Source organism: Alternaria incomplexa (assembly GCF_024043165.1).
Source record: "Alternaria incomplexa strain BMP 0042 chromosome Unknown scaffold_7, whole genome shotgun sequence".
Taxonomy (NCBI): Eukaryota; Fungi; Ascomycota; class Dothideomycetes; order Pleosporales; family Pleosporaceae; genus Alternaria; species Alternaria incomplexa.
In genome coordinates this window covers 1360128-1377826 of record NW_026249856.1, presented here as the reverse complement: position 1 = coordinate 1377826, position 17699 = coordinate 1360128, and the positions used below count along the sequence as shown (strand labels likewise).

The 17699-nt window shown below is 52.1% G+C and overlaps 5 protein-coding genes across 5 annotated transcripts; 2 read left to right on the top strand and 3 right to left on the bottom strand.

The window, feature by feature from the left end:
- Window positions 1–1307: 1307 nt before the first annotated feature.
- Window positions 1308–3125, bottom strand: J4E90_005666 (uncharacterized protein; the record flags this gene model as incomplete). The annotated part of the gene is made up of 1 exon (XM_051435219.1): window positions 1308–3125. One exon carries the CDS (start codon window positions 3123–3125, stop codon window positions 1308–1310), a length of 1818 nt encoding a protein of 605 aa, XP_051291243.1.
- Window positions 3126–7417: 4292 nt separating this feature from the next.
- Window positions 7418–9218, bottom strand: J4E90_005665 (uncharacterized protein; the record flags this gene model as incomplete). The annotated part of the gene is made up of 2 exons (XM_051435218.1): window positions 7418–8503; window positions 8601–9218. The coding sequence occupies 2 exons, from the start codon at window positions 9216–9218 to the stop codon at window positions 7418–7420; spliced, it is 1704 nt and encodes a 567-aa protein (XP_051291242.1).
- Window positions 9219–10935: 1717 nt separating this feature from the next.
- Window positions 10936–11271, top strand: J4E90_005664 (uncharacterized protein; the record flags this gene model as incomplete). Its single annotated transcript, XM_051435217.1, has 2 exons — window positions 10936–10944; window positions 11092–11271. The coding sequence occupies 2 exons, from the start codon at window positions 10936–10938 to the stop codon at window positions 11269–11271; spliced, it is 189 nt and encodes a 62-aa protein (XP_051291241.1).
- A 164-nt stretch (window positions 11272–11435) lies between these two features.
- On the bottom strand, window positions 11436–12977 carry J4E90_005663 (uncharacterized protein; the record flags this gene model as incomplete). Its single annotated transcript, XM_051435216.1, has 3 exons — window positions 11436–11653; window positions 11920–12706; window positions 12975–12977. 3 exons carry the CDS (start codon window positions 12975–12977, stop codon window positions 11436–11438), a joined length of 1008 nt encoding a protein of 335 aa, XP_051291240.1.
- Window positions 12978–15227: 2250 nt separating this feature from the next.
- Window positions 15228–17288, top strand: J4E90_005662 (uncharacterized protein; the record flags this gene model as incomplete). The annotated part of the gene is made up of 4 exons (XM_051435215.1): window positions 15228–16050; window positions 16104–16230; window positions 16288–16699; window positions 16752–17288. The coding sequence occupies 4 exons, from the start codon at window positions 15228–15230 to the stop codon at window positions 17286–17288; spliced, it is 1899 nt and encodes a 632-aa protein (XP_051291239.1).
- Between the last annotated feature and the right edge of the window lie 411 nt (window positions 17289–17699).

The following is a 17699-nucleotide window of genomic DNA, read 5'->3' as shown; positions in this document are numbered from 1 at the left end:
TGCTGAGCGAAATCATCAGGTTGCTCAGATGGGTCGCATCTTCGCCGACGCGCTGTGCGTTCATGTATGGCTCGGAACTACGCCAATTGTTGAACTACTCAGCGTTGAGCCATGGGAAAGCAACGATTGGTCTCGCCGATGGAAGAAGAGGGAGCTGATCCAGAAGTATGTTGTGCGTAACGAATACTGGAACCGATCTTGGATCATACAAGAGATCAGTCTTGCGCGTAGCGTTATCATATCGCTTGATCTGACAACTCTTCCGCTTTCGGACTTCTACGAGAGAATTCGTCAGCTTTATCTCGACACCAGCAGGACATCTTTCCGGCAGTTTTATGGGCGTGAGCATACGCACTTCAACAACAACAGTCTTCTATTTTTGTTGAACTGGTTTTGGGACAAGCATTGCTCAGTGCCACATGATCGCGTGTTTTCTCTTCTGGGCCTCTGCCAAGAGTCAGATCAGCTTAAAGTCGATTACGATATGCACCGGACAGACCTGGCAGCTCATGTTCTGAAACATCGAAAAGAAGAACTTTGCGTTTGTGAAGCAGCTCTAGTTGCGAAAAGCTTGATGGTGGACGCCCTCGATCCCGATACCATGGAATATACACTCATACGGAGACCAATGCTGTCATTCAGTGGCGAACATATTAAAATAGACAGCCGGGGATGGTTACAGTCTGTACGTTCCGACGCAGATTATATGTATGTAGCATCGCACAGATGCTTCCAAAAACTGATGATGGCATTCGGAGTGCTGTTTCGCCAAAGTAAACTTGGAAAATACATTCAACAGCACAGACGGTCAGAGGTATTGTTCACTGAAGCGGTGCGCGAAGCTGCGACACAAGGCACAGCCCTCCTTTCTTGGGAGAGAGATCCTAACGACACGTCTTACCGTTGGTATATTGATCATGGAGGATGGAGCGTTGGCACATGCGAGCGCGAAGGCGAAACCTGTCGCGTACGGATCGCCTTGAATGCGCTGCAAATGATGTTCTCGAAGAAGACCATATGTAGCTTTCCAGACCCTGGTTCTCGTATTGTTGCGCTGGTCGACGGGGAACTTACATCCATCGGGCCACAACACCCGTTGTTCTCCATGTTCTCCGCTAAAAGAGAGCGTGGTCACTCTAAGACAAGCAGCCTTTTCGATATAGAATGGGGACTGGTCATGGAGGTAGAGCAATCGCCGGAGACTTAGGCACCAGTTAGCACTCAATTTCGCTGGGAAATGGATGCGTTACATGAAACCGTCTTTATACTGGGAATCACATTTGCTAGCTATGCTGAAGCCTTAGGGCTCAAAGCCTCGCCTTCTCCATCCGCGAAGCCGGATGCCTCTCGTCAATTCTCGGCAGCTTATCACTCCACGTCCTGCCATTCCGCATAAACACCCTCCTCCAATCCGTCGGATTCAGTGGCGCCTGATCCCACCTCCTGCCCCTCTTCGCACTGACCTTCGCTCGCTTCTCCTCCGCAATACCACTAGCAGCTGCGACCTTCTTTCCTCTCTCTGCACCAAAGTTGCTAGGGATCGCTTGACTGAACTCCTTCGCACTGACTTCCAGTAGCGCTTCGGTATCGGCTTTGATACGGTCTGCAAGAAGGCAGATAGATGACTCAGCGCAGTGAGCGGCGGCGCGGCGTTGCCAGTATTCTAGGAAACGATATCCGTGACCGAGCATGCCGCACATTGCGCCTGCTGAATGGAGGAAGTGGCCATTGCCGAAGGAATCGCCTGCTACGACTCCGTTTGTCGCAACACGCGCGTCGGTACCGATGCGCTCGACGAGGCTGAAGGGTTTGGGGCCGTAGACCATGGCGACTCGGCGGAGCTCGTCTGGCGAGATTTCCAGGACGAGAGAGGCTTGCGAGATGTAGTAGTCGTAAAGGAGAAGTTGATAGGCTGCGAAGTATTCGGCGGAGTCTTTGCTGGTCTCAGCACCGACAAGTCCGCGTTCGACTGGACATAGCGAGACAAACTCAGGTACCTCGACGATGAGCCAGGAGACCCTTGGGTCGCCTTCGTGACCCACAGCGATCTGCCGTACCCATGATTCATTTCCATGCTTATCAAATTCGGAAGCGATACGACGACGCAACCGTCCATCAACGAGTATATTGAATTGGCCAGCGACGAAATCTGCTTGCGCTACTTTGGCACCTTGACCATCGCCATGGTCAACCTGTACGTCGTGCTGCTGGAAGCCTAGTTGCTCTGCTTCACGGCAGTTGATGCCTGTGGCGACGCTGAACAGCTCTGGAACCCCAAGATCGATAAAGTCGCTTCCTGGCGTGCGGATTCGTTGGAGGTCGTTGTGATATTGAACTTCGGTAACTTCTTCGATCCGAATCTGGACACGGCCGCACGGAAGATGGACTAGACCACTTCCATCCTGTACCACGCGGTGTTTGGTGAAGAGGCGGCATCTGGGCGTCTTGCTAGCGTTGAGATCAATCTTCTCGAGCGCCTCGAGATAGCGGCGGAGAAGAAGCTGGACGGAAAACGCCGCAGCTTGCCATGTCGAAGGCCCGTCGAGGACTTCTCGCATATCAGTACGGATTTTGGTCGGGCACGGGTGCTCCGGGATAGTAGGCGGAGGCACAGTGGTGACAGTGCGATGTGGCTTGCCATTCTTCCAGCGGTCGTCGATGTATTCAATGTTGTGGATTTCGCCGACCATATGGAGTTCCTTCTCGTATCCCTCGATGATAGCTCCGGGTATGATGTCCCTAGATTTGGTCATGGGATGATAGAACAAATCTGCCAGACTAAGCAGTGTTCCATCCAGTCTTTTCGGGAGGTTGTCCAGTCCGTAACGATCCACCATCATCTTGTCGATAAGGCCCAGCTGATGATACATGTCTTCACGAATGTTCCAGTGCACTCCTAGAAACGGGTCGCCACGAAGTTCAACACCGACGGCACGGCGGCCCATAGCTATAGCCCACAGCATCGCCAACATGTTTGCGCCTCCAAGGCCGATTGCAACGAAATCGGCATCTTTGACTCCGGATAGCGTGGTTGAGCGACTGCCACCTGGAACTTTGGTGTTCTGAGTCCGTTCTTGAGCCAGATACTTGGTCGTTGAGTAAAGATTGCTGTTATTGGAAGCCATTGGGGCTAGAATGAATTTCAAGTCGAATTGACAAGTGGGAACAAGACGGGTACAGCACTTCTTCAAGGGACCTGAAAACCAGCATCCCCGCCGAACCATTCCATGCGGGACGGGGCGTTTACGTTGCAGAGGTGACTTACCGTTCTGGTACATCTGCCCCGTCAAGGCCCTGGATGCCTACCATGCTGAGTCTAGGTTCCCCACAGTTGCTAACTCAAGTGGAACTAATACAGTTCGCATCTTACCCGTGAGATAGGCGGCGTGGGGCGGCACGCTGCCACGTATCGTTTATTGGCGCGACGAAATATGTGCCCCTACAAGCGTAAATCCTGCCATGCGTGTCCTGCACGTTGTGTGGTAGTTTCGGTGCGACGGGCCTTTCATAAAGTCACTAATGAAGACCGTTGTGGCATTCCCGACGGAGCTGTTATGGAAGCAACTACATTTGGCCATGTAGTATCGATAGTAGGAATCGAATCGCCTACGGCTGAAAACTTGTGCGGATCCCATAAGTGACAACCAGGTTGCTGTATGACTGTGACGGTGGTTTCTGAACGCCTCCACGAACGCACGACGATAGGGTAACGTGATCTAGAAGCGGGATATCATGAGCTTTGTGCTAACGATGCATGAAGCACATCCGGAGTAAAACCTTCTTTCCCCCTCACAAGGCGGGCTAAGCAAGGCGATATATTTGTGACAGGCGCCGCAATCAGGTGGGTATGTTGCTCATGGTCTGCCACGCCATCTAGAGTGGAGACTGACATCCATGGATGCAGTAAGCGACGCATGCAGCAATCAATGCACCGTGAAGGCGGGGAGTGTGCCGAGGCCAGGAACGATCGAGGGTGCTATCGCGGAAGGAATTTTGTTGATTCGGAAACGGATGTGACAGCGAGCTGTACACAGTATACGGTCGCAACTTGTTCGGGCAGCTGGTAGCAAGGGGACGAAGGATGAAGGGTGACCGGGAGCGACAGAACGGAGGTGTGCCAGGCTTGGCGCTAAAACACGCGTCCGAAGCGCGGAATGCGCTCTTAGCTCGATGGACCCGGCATCGACTGCGACCCCACAATCGAGGTTTAGCTCTTTCAATCGCGCGCCTCGTGTACAATCAGTCGCAACTATGCGTCGCCATGCTTGATAGCGGATTCGACATATGCACTCCTCATCTCCCACGTGGGACACGCCACACGAAGTCGCCACTACTATGCATCCCTCCTACCTCATCCTCTCGGCAACCGCTTAGCGTATCATGTACTCCAACATGCGACCTGACAAGCCCTGGCTAAGCACGAAAATCAGAGGCTATCGCCATTCCGAACGATGTCTTACTCCGGGTTTGTCCCGAGGTTCACTATGATACATAGATGATTGTTCATTCGAGATCAAACGATCTGGACGGTACGAACGCGCACCAGAATGAAGGGTAGTAAAGCTACAGAGTAATCCCGACGACGCATAGCAGACGCAATGTCGAGGTCTCGATTCAAGCTTTACAGTCGTCGACTTCCGAAACTTTTCCGCCATAAATCTGTTGTAACAGATCAGCATCGTGCTCCTCGACCGACGCGTATAATTCCGACCGTCGTCCACGACACACCAAGCTTACCACGCGCCCAACCCTCCACAACTCCGCCGTCATACCTTCCACACTACGAGTACAGTCTTGCAGCACGCTGCTATTTCGCCGAATACACGCGCCGCATGGGTAATGCCACGCCCTTTCTTTTGGGCGATGCGGATTCATATGGACTTAGCAGCTAGGAAGCTAGGGGAATATGGGGACACAAAATATCCAACAAGGCCTTAGTCGGACTTGTAGCCATCGGATTACACAGAGAACATATTGCCTGGCAAGAAGCCCGGGGAAAGCCTTAGCAACACGTTCCGGCGGATACCCATCATAGGTTGGAGCTTGAACGAACACACCTACATTTGACAGGGTCTTCCTTTCTCGTAGTAACACGGCTCAGAGTGTACAAGCGTGCCCTAAAGAGAGAACTTGTCTCGATCTACGAGCGCATGTGTACACGGCATCCATCTCCCGAAGCAACTACCAACGTCAAGGTCTGCTTTTCCCGGCCAGTAGGGACAACAGGGTCATCCTTCGGAACAGTCATGGGAGGGAACATTTGTACCAACCTCGCTACGGTATATCCCACCTCCAGCAGGGCAAACTCTTGACCCAGGCAAACTCGTGGCCCGCCATTGAAGGGAAGATACCCGTAACCCACATCTCGCAACAGTGATCCATCCTCCCACCTCTCAGGGCGGAACTCGAGTGCATCTTCGCCGTAGATGTCTGTACGTCGATGCATAGCGTATACGCAGTAACCGACAGCCTCGCCTTTCCTGACCAATATCGGCGACTTTCCATCTGGGCCTCCTCCAACAGGAAGTGTCGTCGTCTTCAATGCTGCACGAGAGTTGACCGGCACGGATGGGTAGAGGCGAAGTACCTCCTTCAGAATGAGATCAAGATACCTCATCTTCTTCAGATTCACCCGACTTGGCTGAGGCGCATGCTGTCCGAGGCCTACTACTGCCTCTATTTCCGAACGTAACCTTTCCAAGACTTTAGGGTGACGGACCAGCAAGCGCAAGGTCCAGGTGAGGCAGCATGCTGTTGTGTCTCTGCCCGCCAGTAAAACATTGAGACACTGGTCGCGAAGTTCCTTCTTGTTCCGAGTCTCTTGGATGAGCGCGTCGATAAACACATAATGCTTCCTGTCCTCGGCTTCTACTTTATCGGGTTCCGTAGTCTCCGCATTGTCCAGTGCTCTCTGAATCGCGTCGTCAACGAAGCGGTGAGAAGTCTTGCAAGCTTGCCAGAACTCGGGAGTACTCGCAAGCCAGTACAAGTCTCCCAGTCTGCCACGATGCGACAAGTAATCCTGGCCCAGATTAAAGGCTGCTGCAAACTCAGACTCTTGTCCAGCAATGTCGCTGCTTTGCAAAGAGCTCAATGTTTTGCCGAAAAGCAGGAACGTCGTCGTGTCGAAAGTCAAACGAAAGAATAACGGTTGGAGATCAACAACGCTGTCGGGGCGAATTTGATCGATGAGGCTTTCGACCGACTTTTTCATCTCCTCGAAGTTCTGGTAGCGATTGGAAGTGAAATGGGGACGGAGTAACGCCCGCGAGTGTCTCCATGCTGCACCGTCTTGAGTAAAAATCCCGCATCCCAGCAATGGATCAAAATGCTTGGGTCGGAGCCCAAGACTGAAGTCTGCCATAAACGTCAATACCAGCGGTCATCTTAACCATTCAACTTTGACAAACCTTCAAACTGGGTAGAGAGGATTTCTTCGATGTTGCGTGGTTCAACCGTATTGATACCGCGAGCTCCAACTATGCAGTGTCAACGCCGCAGTTTTTTTTAGTTTTTTTGTCTTTGAGGACTCACGTAACTGCTGCTCATGCGTCGGACCGCTAGAGTCTACTACGTCTAAGAAAAACTGTAAAATAGTCTGCGCTCTTGCATGTCGCCCCGCCTTTAGCAGCAGGTCCAAGCCTTGTGGCCATTTTGCTGCCCACCTCCGCGGTGCTTTGCACCCCATCTGCGCGGCATATCGGTCCTCTTCCTGGTGATCATCAGCAGTATTATCTTTCATTTTGTCAACCACGCCTACCTCGCGCTGCATTTGGCGCTTCCAGACCTTATAAACCAGCAGGCTGCAGACGACTAGGCACAATAACATGCTTATAGTCGCCATGTTACTCAGCTCGATGGAAGTGATCAAAAATCGATTGACGATGAGCGTTGCAACCACGGAGCCGATCCGACGCTTTTGCGGCAATGATATTGCCCGCAGATTGAAGTCTGGAAGTCTCAAACACCGAGTATCTTGGCAAACGCTTCAGTTTTGCTTCTGTCGGCTGACTATACATATTTCGGTCAGTGCACGGCACTTGCAACAGCGGTAGGGTGTTGGCCGTTAGGCGCTTTGTCCTGTGGCCTCGCCAGTAAGAAGACGGCGATGAAGCCAACACTAGTGTGTTGGTCAAGCTTGGCTCGTGCCGCGCCCCTTACCGCGATGACTGTACTGTTGCAGGCATCGACAACTGATCATGCATGCTGGTAAATAAAGTGAAGCAGCACAGTACGAGCAGGAGAAGGAGGGGAAAGAATAAGAACACATCGGACAGAACGCACCCATCGTCGATTTACACCAAGTTATCAAGACTCGATCAGAAACCGATTACCTAACTCATATATTAGGCGATCGCTACACGCCCTATGCTGTCTATGTCAGTCCGGTGCGCACCAACGCGCTTATATCGCTATCTTATTCCGCAGGCGCGTGAGTCTTTCTCCTCTTGCTCAAAGGCTCCACAAACATATCCCCTAGTTTATACTCCAACTCTTCTTTCCTGAGAACCCGGAGGTGACCGGCAATATCACTACCCATCTTATCACACGACAAGACCGGGCCTAACCGCCTCTGCGATCTCTCGAACTCCGCTTTTGCCTTCTTTCTCAACATTTCGTAACCTGGTCGCTTCTCCGGATTGATCTGCAGACATTCGGTTACTAGTTGGTGCAAGGCATTGGAATACATTGCATCGTAACCTGGAATGTCTGTCGATGTGAAGGTATTGCCTTCTGCAAATTGGAACGAAGCTTTGATGCAGTCCTCGCATATCTGGTCCGACGTCTCTTTTCCAAGCGTAGTATGCATCAGTTTCCAGATGACCATCCCAAGCGACCAAATATCTGCTTTGGCATTGACAGCATGATCATGTGCTGTCTCTACTATGATTTCTGGAGCCTGGAATCCTTTTGTACCCCAATCTTTCCTACCCTCCAAAGCATCTGTGCTTGGTGAAATCGTCTTGACGACATCGTAGTCAGCAAGGAGAGTTTTTGGGTACGCTAGGTAGGGTTCTTTAGCGGTACTGAGAAAGATGTTCGCTGGTTTGACATCCAAGTGCACCATGCTGCTCGCGAACTTCTTTCTTGGCTTGTTTCCACCTCGCTTTCCTTTCTTTGTCTTTTGTCCCTCCCTTCCGAATTCTGGGCCATTATCTGCTCCTTCTGCCGTCTTGTCTTCGTCCACCGTCTCTCCGCACAACCCCGTGTTCAGGGCACATATGGCGTCGGCCAGCGCATGAAACACCATCCATATAAACTGCTCGGGTATTTGCTTGACCAAATTCTCTTCCTGGTAATAAACTTTGAGAAGTTTGCTCAGATCTCCGTGCTCGGCGTAATCAGAGTACAAGCGATAGTTCAGCGTACCTTCTTGTTGAGAGGCTGCCTCGATGTGATGGCAATGATCACAAAGCTCCAGTTGTCGACTGATATTGTACTCATCTTCGACAAAATTCACCATTTTCTGCGAGCCACAACGTATCCTCTTGCATACCTTCCTCTAGCTGATGTTAGTACTGTTTAGCGACGTAGGAATTGATGAAGACACTAACTTTCAATATCCTACCGGTTTCATCGCAGAGCACGTACAAGCATACCACTGTGCGCATCTCTCTGGACCCACTGAATCTAGTACGAGAGTCCATCAGCGTCTTGCACCATTGCCATACTTGCGTTCCGTTGTCATGTTCTTCGTCGCGGCCTCTTTTCCTGGTCTGGGGAGGTGCTGCTCTACCAGTATCTGCTTCGGTAAGACCGACCCTTGCTATTGCGATCTCGGTATCACTAGGCTCGTAAGCAGACGTTTCTGTCTCATTCGATGGTTCCGGGTTGACAGCCTCAGCAGGTGTCGCTATTCCATGCAACGGTTCTTCTATGCCGCGATCATTGTTTTCTCGGGCTCCCGATTCTGCCTGCATACGGCCTCCATTGATCGCTTCTTGGGGATTTTTCCTAGACGACTCTTCTCCGCTCTCAATCTCGCCATCTGACGCATGACTGACCGCCCCGGATGTGGCACGGTTGATGTATTCCTGTTGCGCCGCGGATGTCATCTTATTCCATACTCGTGAAAGCACACCAGCCTCTTTGATCCCGCCCTTGTATTCTCCGTAGTACAACAGATACCCACGCCGCACATTGTCGTTGGGTAGTTTATTGAACAACTCATTGTGTTTCTGCGACGAGCCGTCAGGTAAAGTCGGTCGATCTGCCATGTGTGTGGTCCATACTTAAATTGCTCAGTACTGAAGGTGGCACTTGCCATCGTCACCAGAACGCAAGTAAGCTTCAGGCAGTATTTAAGTTCCTCCTCCTTGTCTTGTCTTAAGTCGAGTATGTGTCGAACAAAGGCTTTATACTTCATTGTTCGTGGTGTGTTTGCGGCCACACCCACATGATGAGCTTTGAGTAGATAGATACATCCTGCAGACCTGAATCATATTAGACCATGTATATAGAACTTATTGATGAAAATGGGTGGATTAGATAATGATTTTCATGATATCACCGCCAAAGATGTTTGGTATCGGTCGTTTGCAATCAGGTAAAAATGTCCAGCAGGTAAAAGCCTTGTACACCTAGTTTCTGTAGTATGGGTGACACATCAATACGCTGTAGTCAAGGTTTGTATCTCGAGTGAGCAGGAAATCGATATCTGCATCCAAAATGTCTTGGGTTGCCTCGCGTGGGAGTGATGGCTGCCCAGGTGCTGCATCGGTCTCCTCGCACACCGATTGATCCTGGGCCTTCACTTAATTGAGAGAGCGTTGCGGCCGATACGTTTTGGAACATTACATCAAAAGCTAGTTCAAAATGAGTTCCAGACTATCTATGGTGACGTAACACTCATAATTGATATGGAAGGCACCTTCCTCAAGGTTGAGCTATGCTCCCCAACACAGCAAGCGCCCCCCACCTCCAATTTCCCTACGCTAATCTCTCTCTCTCTTTCGCCTATACTTCTGAATATTTGGAAGCAAGGCGCGAAAGTTCTTTCGTCAATCAGTGCGGTCGCAACGTTGCTGCGCAGTATTGCCAACGTCGCTCTTTCCATTCGACGAAGATCTCGGTCGAGCCCCATCACTCCTACCCATCACACCCAGTCATGGCGCAAGAGCAGATCAAGAACACGCGACAGCGACCTCTATCAGGCCCAGTGATTCCTTCGCAACACCGACCATTCGTCGGACCTACCCCAAATATGTTGCCGTCCAATCTTCCAGTCAGGTCCGAACGAAATGCAACGGGCGGCCAGGCCTTCCTGCCTCCCGTGGCACCACCTCACTGGCCTTCTTTTCCGCATCTCAATTATCCATTCGAAAATCCATATCCTGATCTAACAGTGCGACGCCGGCAACACCCACTTCCGTTCAGCATGTCGCGCAATGAACATAACGTCGACCCAAACACTGGCGCAAGAAGCATCGATCTAAAACAGCCGGCGACACCAATGCAAGGCAGTGGTCATGCAAGCTCCGCTGACCAGCGTCATGACTCTCTGACTAAGGGAGACAACGCTCACGTCTCGCCCGCACCACTTCCAACAGGCTGGAACGGTAGTCGTATTCCATCGAACAACGTTCCGAGGAAGGCGCCGCTGGCAGCTCGCTCTTCAGATGATATCTCACCATTCATAGCGAGAAACATACCGCCAACGAATCAACAGAGATCCACGAGTCAGTCAAAGGCAACTTCCGGCCCCTCACAAGGCAATCGAGTACGCCAGCAAAAGTCCTTCAATACGCCGCCGTTGGGTACCCCTAAGCGAGGAAGGCCGCGACTAGACGATGGAGTTCAGGATAACAACAAAGCTGGTGGGCTGAACAGCCAGGGAGATACTCACATCGGTCAAAAAGCCAGCGCGCAGCCTCCCATCGGTTTGTTTGCGCCTCCGCAGGTATCGTCCGCGATTCCACCGAAACCTGTGAGACCATGCCCGAGGTATGACTACGTCGTACCTTTGGAGTTGGTAGCCACACAAAAAGCCCTTGGTAACTGCTCATTGCTCGAAGCTCTAGGGATCAATCGCTGATAACATTGCTTCTAGGCCCAGACAACTGGAACGAATATGTGCACGTCATGGAGCAGCTCTGGACCGAAGAAATCACCTTTGACGAGTTTGGCGCGCGCACGCAACGGATATTCCAAGTGTTCGATGAGGGCATTCGGAGGAGGTTGAACAATAATGTGGCGATGAAGATGATAGTGCCACGGTTAGAGGAAGAGCGGAAGAGAGGTCAGTCGACTAAGGGTACGGAAGACGTCTAGGTTAAGCTCTACAAGGGCCATCGGGCCCGCGCATCATGGTGAGGTCGTGGACATCGGACTGTGGGAGTCATGCATGCAAGATGCTAGAAAAGTTCAAGGCTATTCTAGAAGTACTCGGTGGTGCGCGCGTACACGATCAATTCCAGGTATTCGCGGCATGGCATTCAAAGAGATGACGACCTCCGCCTTGGCTTATTTCCATTCTCGTGTGCTTGGTTCTTCCTCAGTTTTTCCAACCATAAATCGTCCTCACAACGCTTGCCGCCTATCAACTGCTCATATGTTCCGTTCTCCGTCCAAAGAAGGTCCAAGCCCAGGTATATGCAGAGCAAGTCGCCGTTTGGTACCGTACAGTTGATCTCATCGCGAGACTGCTGCGTCGCTACTTCAAGTTTCAGAAGCGACTTTCGAATAGTCGTGCCACTGATTGTGGGACACGCCGAGGGAGAAGGAGGATTGGCGTTCCCATTGCTAGGAATGAAGATGATGTTCCCGCGTTTGCGAGACAAGCGTGTCCACTGGAGTGTTTTATTAGGGAAGTGACAGCGGGCTAAGATAGTCGCGAGCGGATGCTTTGACGCATTCATGTCTGGTGGTACATACGTTAGCAACCAGACACGGCCGAAAGACACCAGAAAAAAGACTTACTGAACGAGAACGAACCATGATTCTGGACACCTTCGGGGGAGACCTTACGCATCTTTGCACAGGGCCAGCAAGGCCAGCAATCTGGGATTTGCTCCTCTTTCCCTGTCCATTCTGGACTTCCGCTCTTCATCGTTTTCCACTTGTCGCAGCCTTCCAGTTGTAACAATCCAACACCATCGTCAGGAACAAAGTCCATGGGTCGTGTGATATCACTGCCGATGCAAGTATTGTCATCCCCACCCCACAGTCCTTCGACCCCAGTCTTCTGACTGATGTAATCGCCTCCGTACAGTATTAGAAAGGATACCTTGAAGCCATCCGCCTTCGCTAACCGCTTGATAGTGGCCATAAACAGGTCCAACTTGTCGTCATCGTGCGATGGGAATGCCCACGCGAATCTTCCTAGAACATCGTCTTTCCAAAGCTGGCGGCGCTGGTAGTGCGAGAGTATAAACGTTTTACCCTTGTTGTTCGTGACATGATCTTTGGAGGCAAGTAAGTCGTCTCCAAGAGCAAAGATCATGACTGCTATGGTGTTCGCGTCCATGTTGAGATAGGCGTGCCAGAGGAGCGCGATGTGACCTACATGTGGTGGATTGAAAGATCCAGGATAGATTATGATACGGTTATCGCGGTCGCGTTGGAGCTCTGGTCCGGGAGATCTGGTGAAGATGCGCGATGAGGAGTCGGGAAGTCCTTGTATGTCGTCGTATGCGTGGCAGATGTGGTCTTCTAGATACTTTCTCTGTACACCATCAGAGCCCATAGCACCTGCAGATGAGTGTTCCTGGATGATCGTGTTAGCCAAGGAAGGCTGAAGATTACTCTTGCCTAGTTGAGGGTTCGCCATTCTCGACCTACTGCATACAAGGCGCGGTTGCTCTCGAAACAAAAGCCCTACACTGGAAGGCGCTCATAGTGAGAGCTCTTAAGGTCTGTGCATTGTCGCACATAGTGCTGTCAGTATTCACTGGCGATGTTTGTGGTAACACTCGAGGTGAAGCAGCCTCCGGTACTATCCCGTGTTGCAATGGCCGATGTTATGTATACTTTACCATGAGAACAGTATTTAAGGCCCCGAGTAAGATGTTGACATGAATTTCATACTTGGGAGACGATACCCTGCTTGAGTGTTCGAGATTTGCGGAGTCTGATGGATACAAGAGCTTGTTGACAATGCCACATAACGACCAGGAGCTACGATGCACACCATGATCCGGACTGTTGGTCGAACTCGATCCTCGGGTTACGGTCAACAGAAGTACTGTTGTTGTTTGTCTATCCAGCGGCCTTGTGATCAACTAAAATTACATGTGTTATGCCCTCCGTTTGCGCATATTCCTATATCAGCCGTTTCCTACTACCGCCAGGACGGGCAAAGAGCGGGCTTAAGGGTAGTACCAATCTGCGCGCGGCTTATTGAAGTGTTCGTTCTCGATCCCGCACCGCATGGTCGAGGTCTGGAGCATGCAGATAGAGCTTTGGGAAGGCGACAGTTTGAAAGATTGCATTTAGAGCATTGTCGGTCATGTCCGAAATCGATAACGCAGCGTTGCGGCTAGCGGGAACTAGTAGGGCATCGGAGTAACTTTCGATGAGGCTCGAGTGTGATTAGTGAAAAAATGCTGCTTAGTTGTCCAAAGTGGGCAATCCGGAGGCTGTGGAGTATGACGGCTCCATGGTGTGGGGTATCGGACGATGTCTAGCGTTGCAATAGACCGAGGCCCACTTCCACGAGAGCCTCATGGGTTCGAGACACGAAGTGCATATCGCGCCTATGTAGTGCGAGGATGGTTAACAGACGCTGGAAAGACTAGCGATCTGTGAATATGTGTGATTCTATGCGCTAAGAAAAGACCGGGAAAATGAGTTTACCATTTGCGACCCCGTGCCACAGCCGGTAGCCGCGAGTTGCTTCTGCTCGCGAGACGATACCTGGCCCCTCTGTTTGCGGTAACCGCACCGGCATGCTCGTCGGCCGCGCATTCCATCTTCTTTGTCTTGCGCATGCGCATGCATGTCGAAGTTGCGACACGGGCACGTGAGCAATGTTTCTGTGGTCTGTGTGTTGACCCGCTGAATCCTGGAGAGACCTGGAGAAAATTTTGGAGTAGTCTCCACAAGAACGCGTCGCTACGAATGAGACGTAAGCCCACAATTCTGACAGTTGGGCCGGGCTCGATGTCGTCCCAAGCTTTGGCGAGGGCTTGGATTGTTGGGACAAGGAAACTCAAGGTGCCCAAGACATCGCCGCGCGTACGCTATCGAGTTCGTTGGTCTCGTCGAGGCTTGCCACCGACGTCGTCCATTGGTTGAGGCGACAATGCGATGGACCTGCTACATTTTCTGGACTTGTCGAACACGTCTCCAGATAGATTGCAGTCGTGATCCTGGCGGAGATTGGGATGGGCTGACATTTATGAGAAGGAAACAACGGGAAGGACCTTTGGCGGCAGTACAATGGCGCCTTGCTCCCTGCCTCGGTGGTCGCGCCAACATGTGCCGGTATGCAGGCGGCTGGCGGGAAGGGCAACATGGGCGCCGATCGGAGCTGGGCAGCGTCAGCTTAACAAGCCGCACACCTCGATCGCACCAAGCACATGCAACGTGAAGCCTTGCACTGATCACGGGGACACCACGAGTACGGGATACCTGCCGCGCTACTGTGACGGCGATTGCGCCTCGTGCGCCGTGCGACGCAAGATACACCGGTAAACATGTAAGGGTGAGCTGCCTTCACCAACCTCCAGTATGGAGCGGCTGGCGTGACGGTTGCTCGGAAGACAGCCGAGCAATGTAACGCGGTGGCTTGAGCTAGCGGAATCACATGGGGTCGAGAATGCGGAGGGTGAGGTCATAGACGTCGGCCTGCGCGAAGCTTTGGGGTGAGGGCCAAGCCCCAGGCCTTAAGCGTGGCTAAGATAGCCGCAGCACGCTTGGGGAGGCTTACTCCATGGGGAGAGAGGGAGTGGGGATCCTCATGAACGATAGCGCTAGCGCGTGAAACCCCCTCCTCCAAGGCTGTTTCTCAATGGCTGACGCGAGCCAGGATCCCGGGGTGCTCGACCGTCGCGACGGTGGTGCCAGTGAAAGAGAATCTGGAAAAACCCAGGTGCCTGTCGGAAACCTCTTACAGCTGGCGTGCGCCGTTGAGGCTCCACTTTTAGGCCTCCCTCTCACTCCGAACTCCCCCAGGTATAAGATCGACTGCTCATCTCCCCCGCCATTTCTCTCTACCTCCACTGCTCTCCGCAACTCCTTGCAATTTGTCTTACTAACGTCGGAGCCTGCGAGACATCCACCTCACCATGGACGCAAAGGACACTGGCGTCAGCCACATTCCTGACAAGGAAGTAGCCTACTCTGCTGAGAAGGAAGCTGCCTACGACCCGGCCAACGAGAAGGAGCCTCACTACACGCCCACCGCAGAGCACATCGCTGATACAGGCGCCCGCCGCGAATCTGTCGCCCACAACATCATCGAGAACCCTCTAACCCGCCAGTCAAAGGCCGAGTGTGTCAGCGCTGCTGAGCGATGGGCTGCCACCCATGGCTTGGATGAGCACGCCGCCCTCTTCGGGAAGGCCGCCCTTATCGCGCGCGATCCTGAGCGCTTCGAAATGCTCACCGACCTTACCCAGGAAGAGCGCGATGCTCTCATCTACGAGCGCGACCACAAGTGGTTCGGTCCCACCATGATGTGGTACTCGATTGGTCTGTGTGCCATTGGAGCCGCCACTCAGGGCTGGGACCAGACTGGATCCAACGGAGCCAACTTGTCCTTCCCTGAAGAATTCGGTCTTCTCGGATCGGACAGGGGCGAATGGATCATCGGACTTATCAACTCCATCATCTTCTTGACTGCTGGTCTCATCGGCGCTTTTATCGTCGACCCCCTCAACAAGTACCTCGGTCGTCGTGGAGAAATCTTCCTCACCGCTATCTGCCTGACTGCCACCCCCATCGGTTCCGCTTGTGCGCAATCATGGCAAGGGCTCTTTGCTGCGCGCTTCATCATGGGAATTGGAATCGGTGCAAAGAACGCCACTGTCCCGATTTACTCTGCTGAGATTGCACCTCACCGAATTCGCGGTGCCCTGGTCATGTTCTGGCAGTTGTGGGTTGTCATTGGTAAGTTGTACCATCCGCGTTGTCGACGATATGTTATTAACCCCTATTCACAGGTATCTTCCTCGGTTTCTGCGCCAATGTCATCGTCAAGGACACTGGAGCTATCTCATGGCGTCTACAACTCGGTTCTGCTTTCATCCCATCCTTTATCCTCATGATTGGCATCTTCTTTTGCCCAGAGTAAGTGAAATTCATCACGCTCAATCATATCAAGCATATACTGATAAACACTTTTAGGTCTCCTCGTTGGTTGATGAAGCATGGCCACATTGCCAAAGGCTACCGATCAATGGCCAGACTGCGCGCACACCCCATCATTGCTGCTCGCGACTACTACTACTCATACGTCATCTATGAGACTGAGCTAGCCGTTGCACGTGGAGCTGGCTACTTCGACCGCATGTGGGACTGCTTCCGCGTGCCTCGAATTAGGCGTGCCAATTACGGTGCTTCGACTGTCATGATTGCCCAACAGATGTGTGGTATCAACATCATCTCATTCTACAGCTCGACCATTTTCACCCAGGTCGGCTTTACCGATGACCAGGCTTTGTACGCCTCTCTGGGCTACGGAGCTCTTCAGGTCGTCTCCACTATTCCTACTCTGTTCCTCATCGACACCAAGGGACGAAGGACCCTTTGCATGTGGGCAAGTACTTCCCAACCTTTGCGCGACTAATCTTGTGCTGACTGTGTGCTAGACCTTCCCCTTCATGTGCATCTTTCTACTGGCTGGCGGTTTATCCCTCCTTAACCACAGTGGTAGTCAAGCCGCTCAACTCGGACCGATCGTCTTATTCATCTACCTCTTCACGATCATGTACTCGCTCGGAGAAGGGCCAGTCGCATTCCAGTATTCTGCTGAGGTTTTCCCTACCATTCAGCGTGAGCAGGGCATGGCCTGGGCAGTGTGCATCAACAACACCTTCGCTGGAGTCTTGTCGCTCACCTTCCCTCGTATGGTGTCAGTCATGACGCAGACCGGCGCCTTCGGATTCTACGCCGGCCTCAACTTGATCGCCTGGTTTATGATCTTCTGTTTCGTCCGAGAGACCAAGCAGCTCACGCTTGAAGAACTGGACCAGGTCTTCAGTGTGCCCACCAAGCAGTACCTCCACTACGAGATCACCCAGTCGGTCCCTTACTTCATCAACAAGACGGTTCTCCGCCGAAATGTCCCCAAGCCCCCTCCGATTATCGAGAAAGGCTACGCTACTGGCGCTGTCCCGACTGCGTAAATCCGGATCCAAACTAGTCAGATCATTTGAAGGTCCAGTTCTACTTAGCATAGGACTATGTAATGCGTTCGTTAGTGTAAATAGCACACGAAGCTCTCTGAGCGAGTAATGAATACCCCAGCGTGAGATGCTCACACGCTTAAACTAATTCATGTGTAATGCTGTCATGTGATTCCTCTCCTCTGCGCTTAACAAAGATACATTTTGGGGTATGAACTAATTGTCCAGTGGAACGCGGAGAACTCCCTACACATCGGTACGCTACGTAGTCTGCCTGTCACACCCAAACAACGCCATCCGCTAGAGATCGCTCCTCCCGTACGCGTCTACTGAAAGTGGGGCCTCACATGGGAAGCTTCAGCATTGACCACCCATGCCGACCTTGGCCAGTGCGGAGAGTCACATCTCACG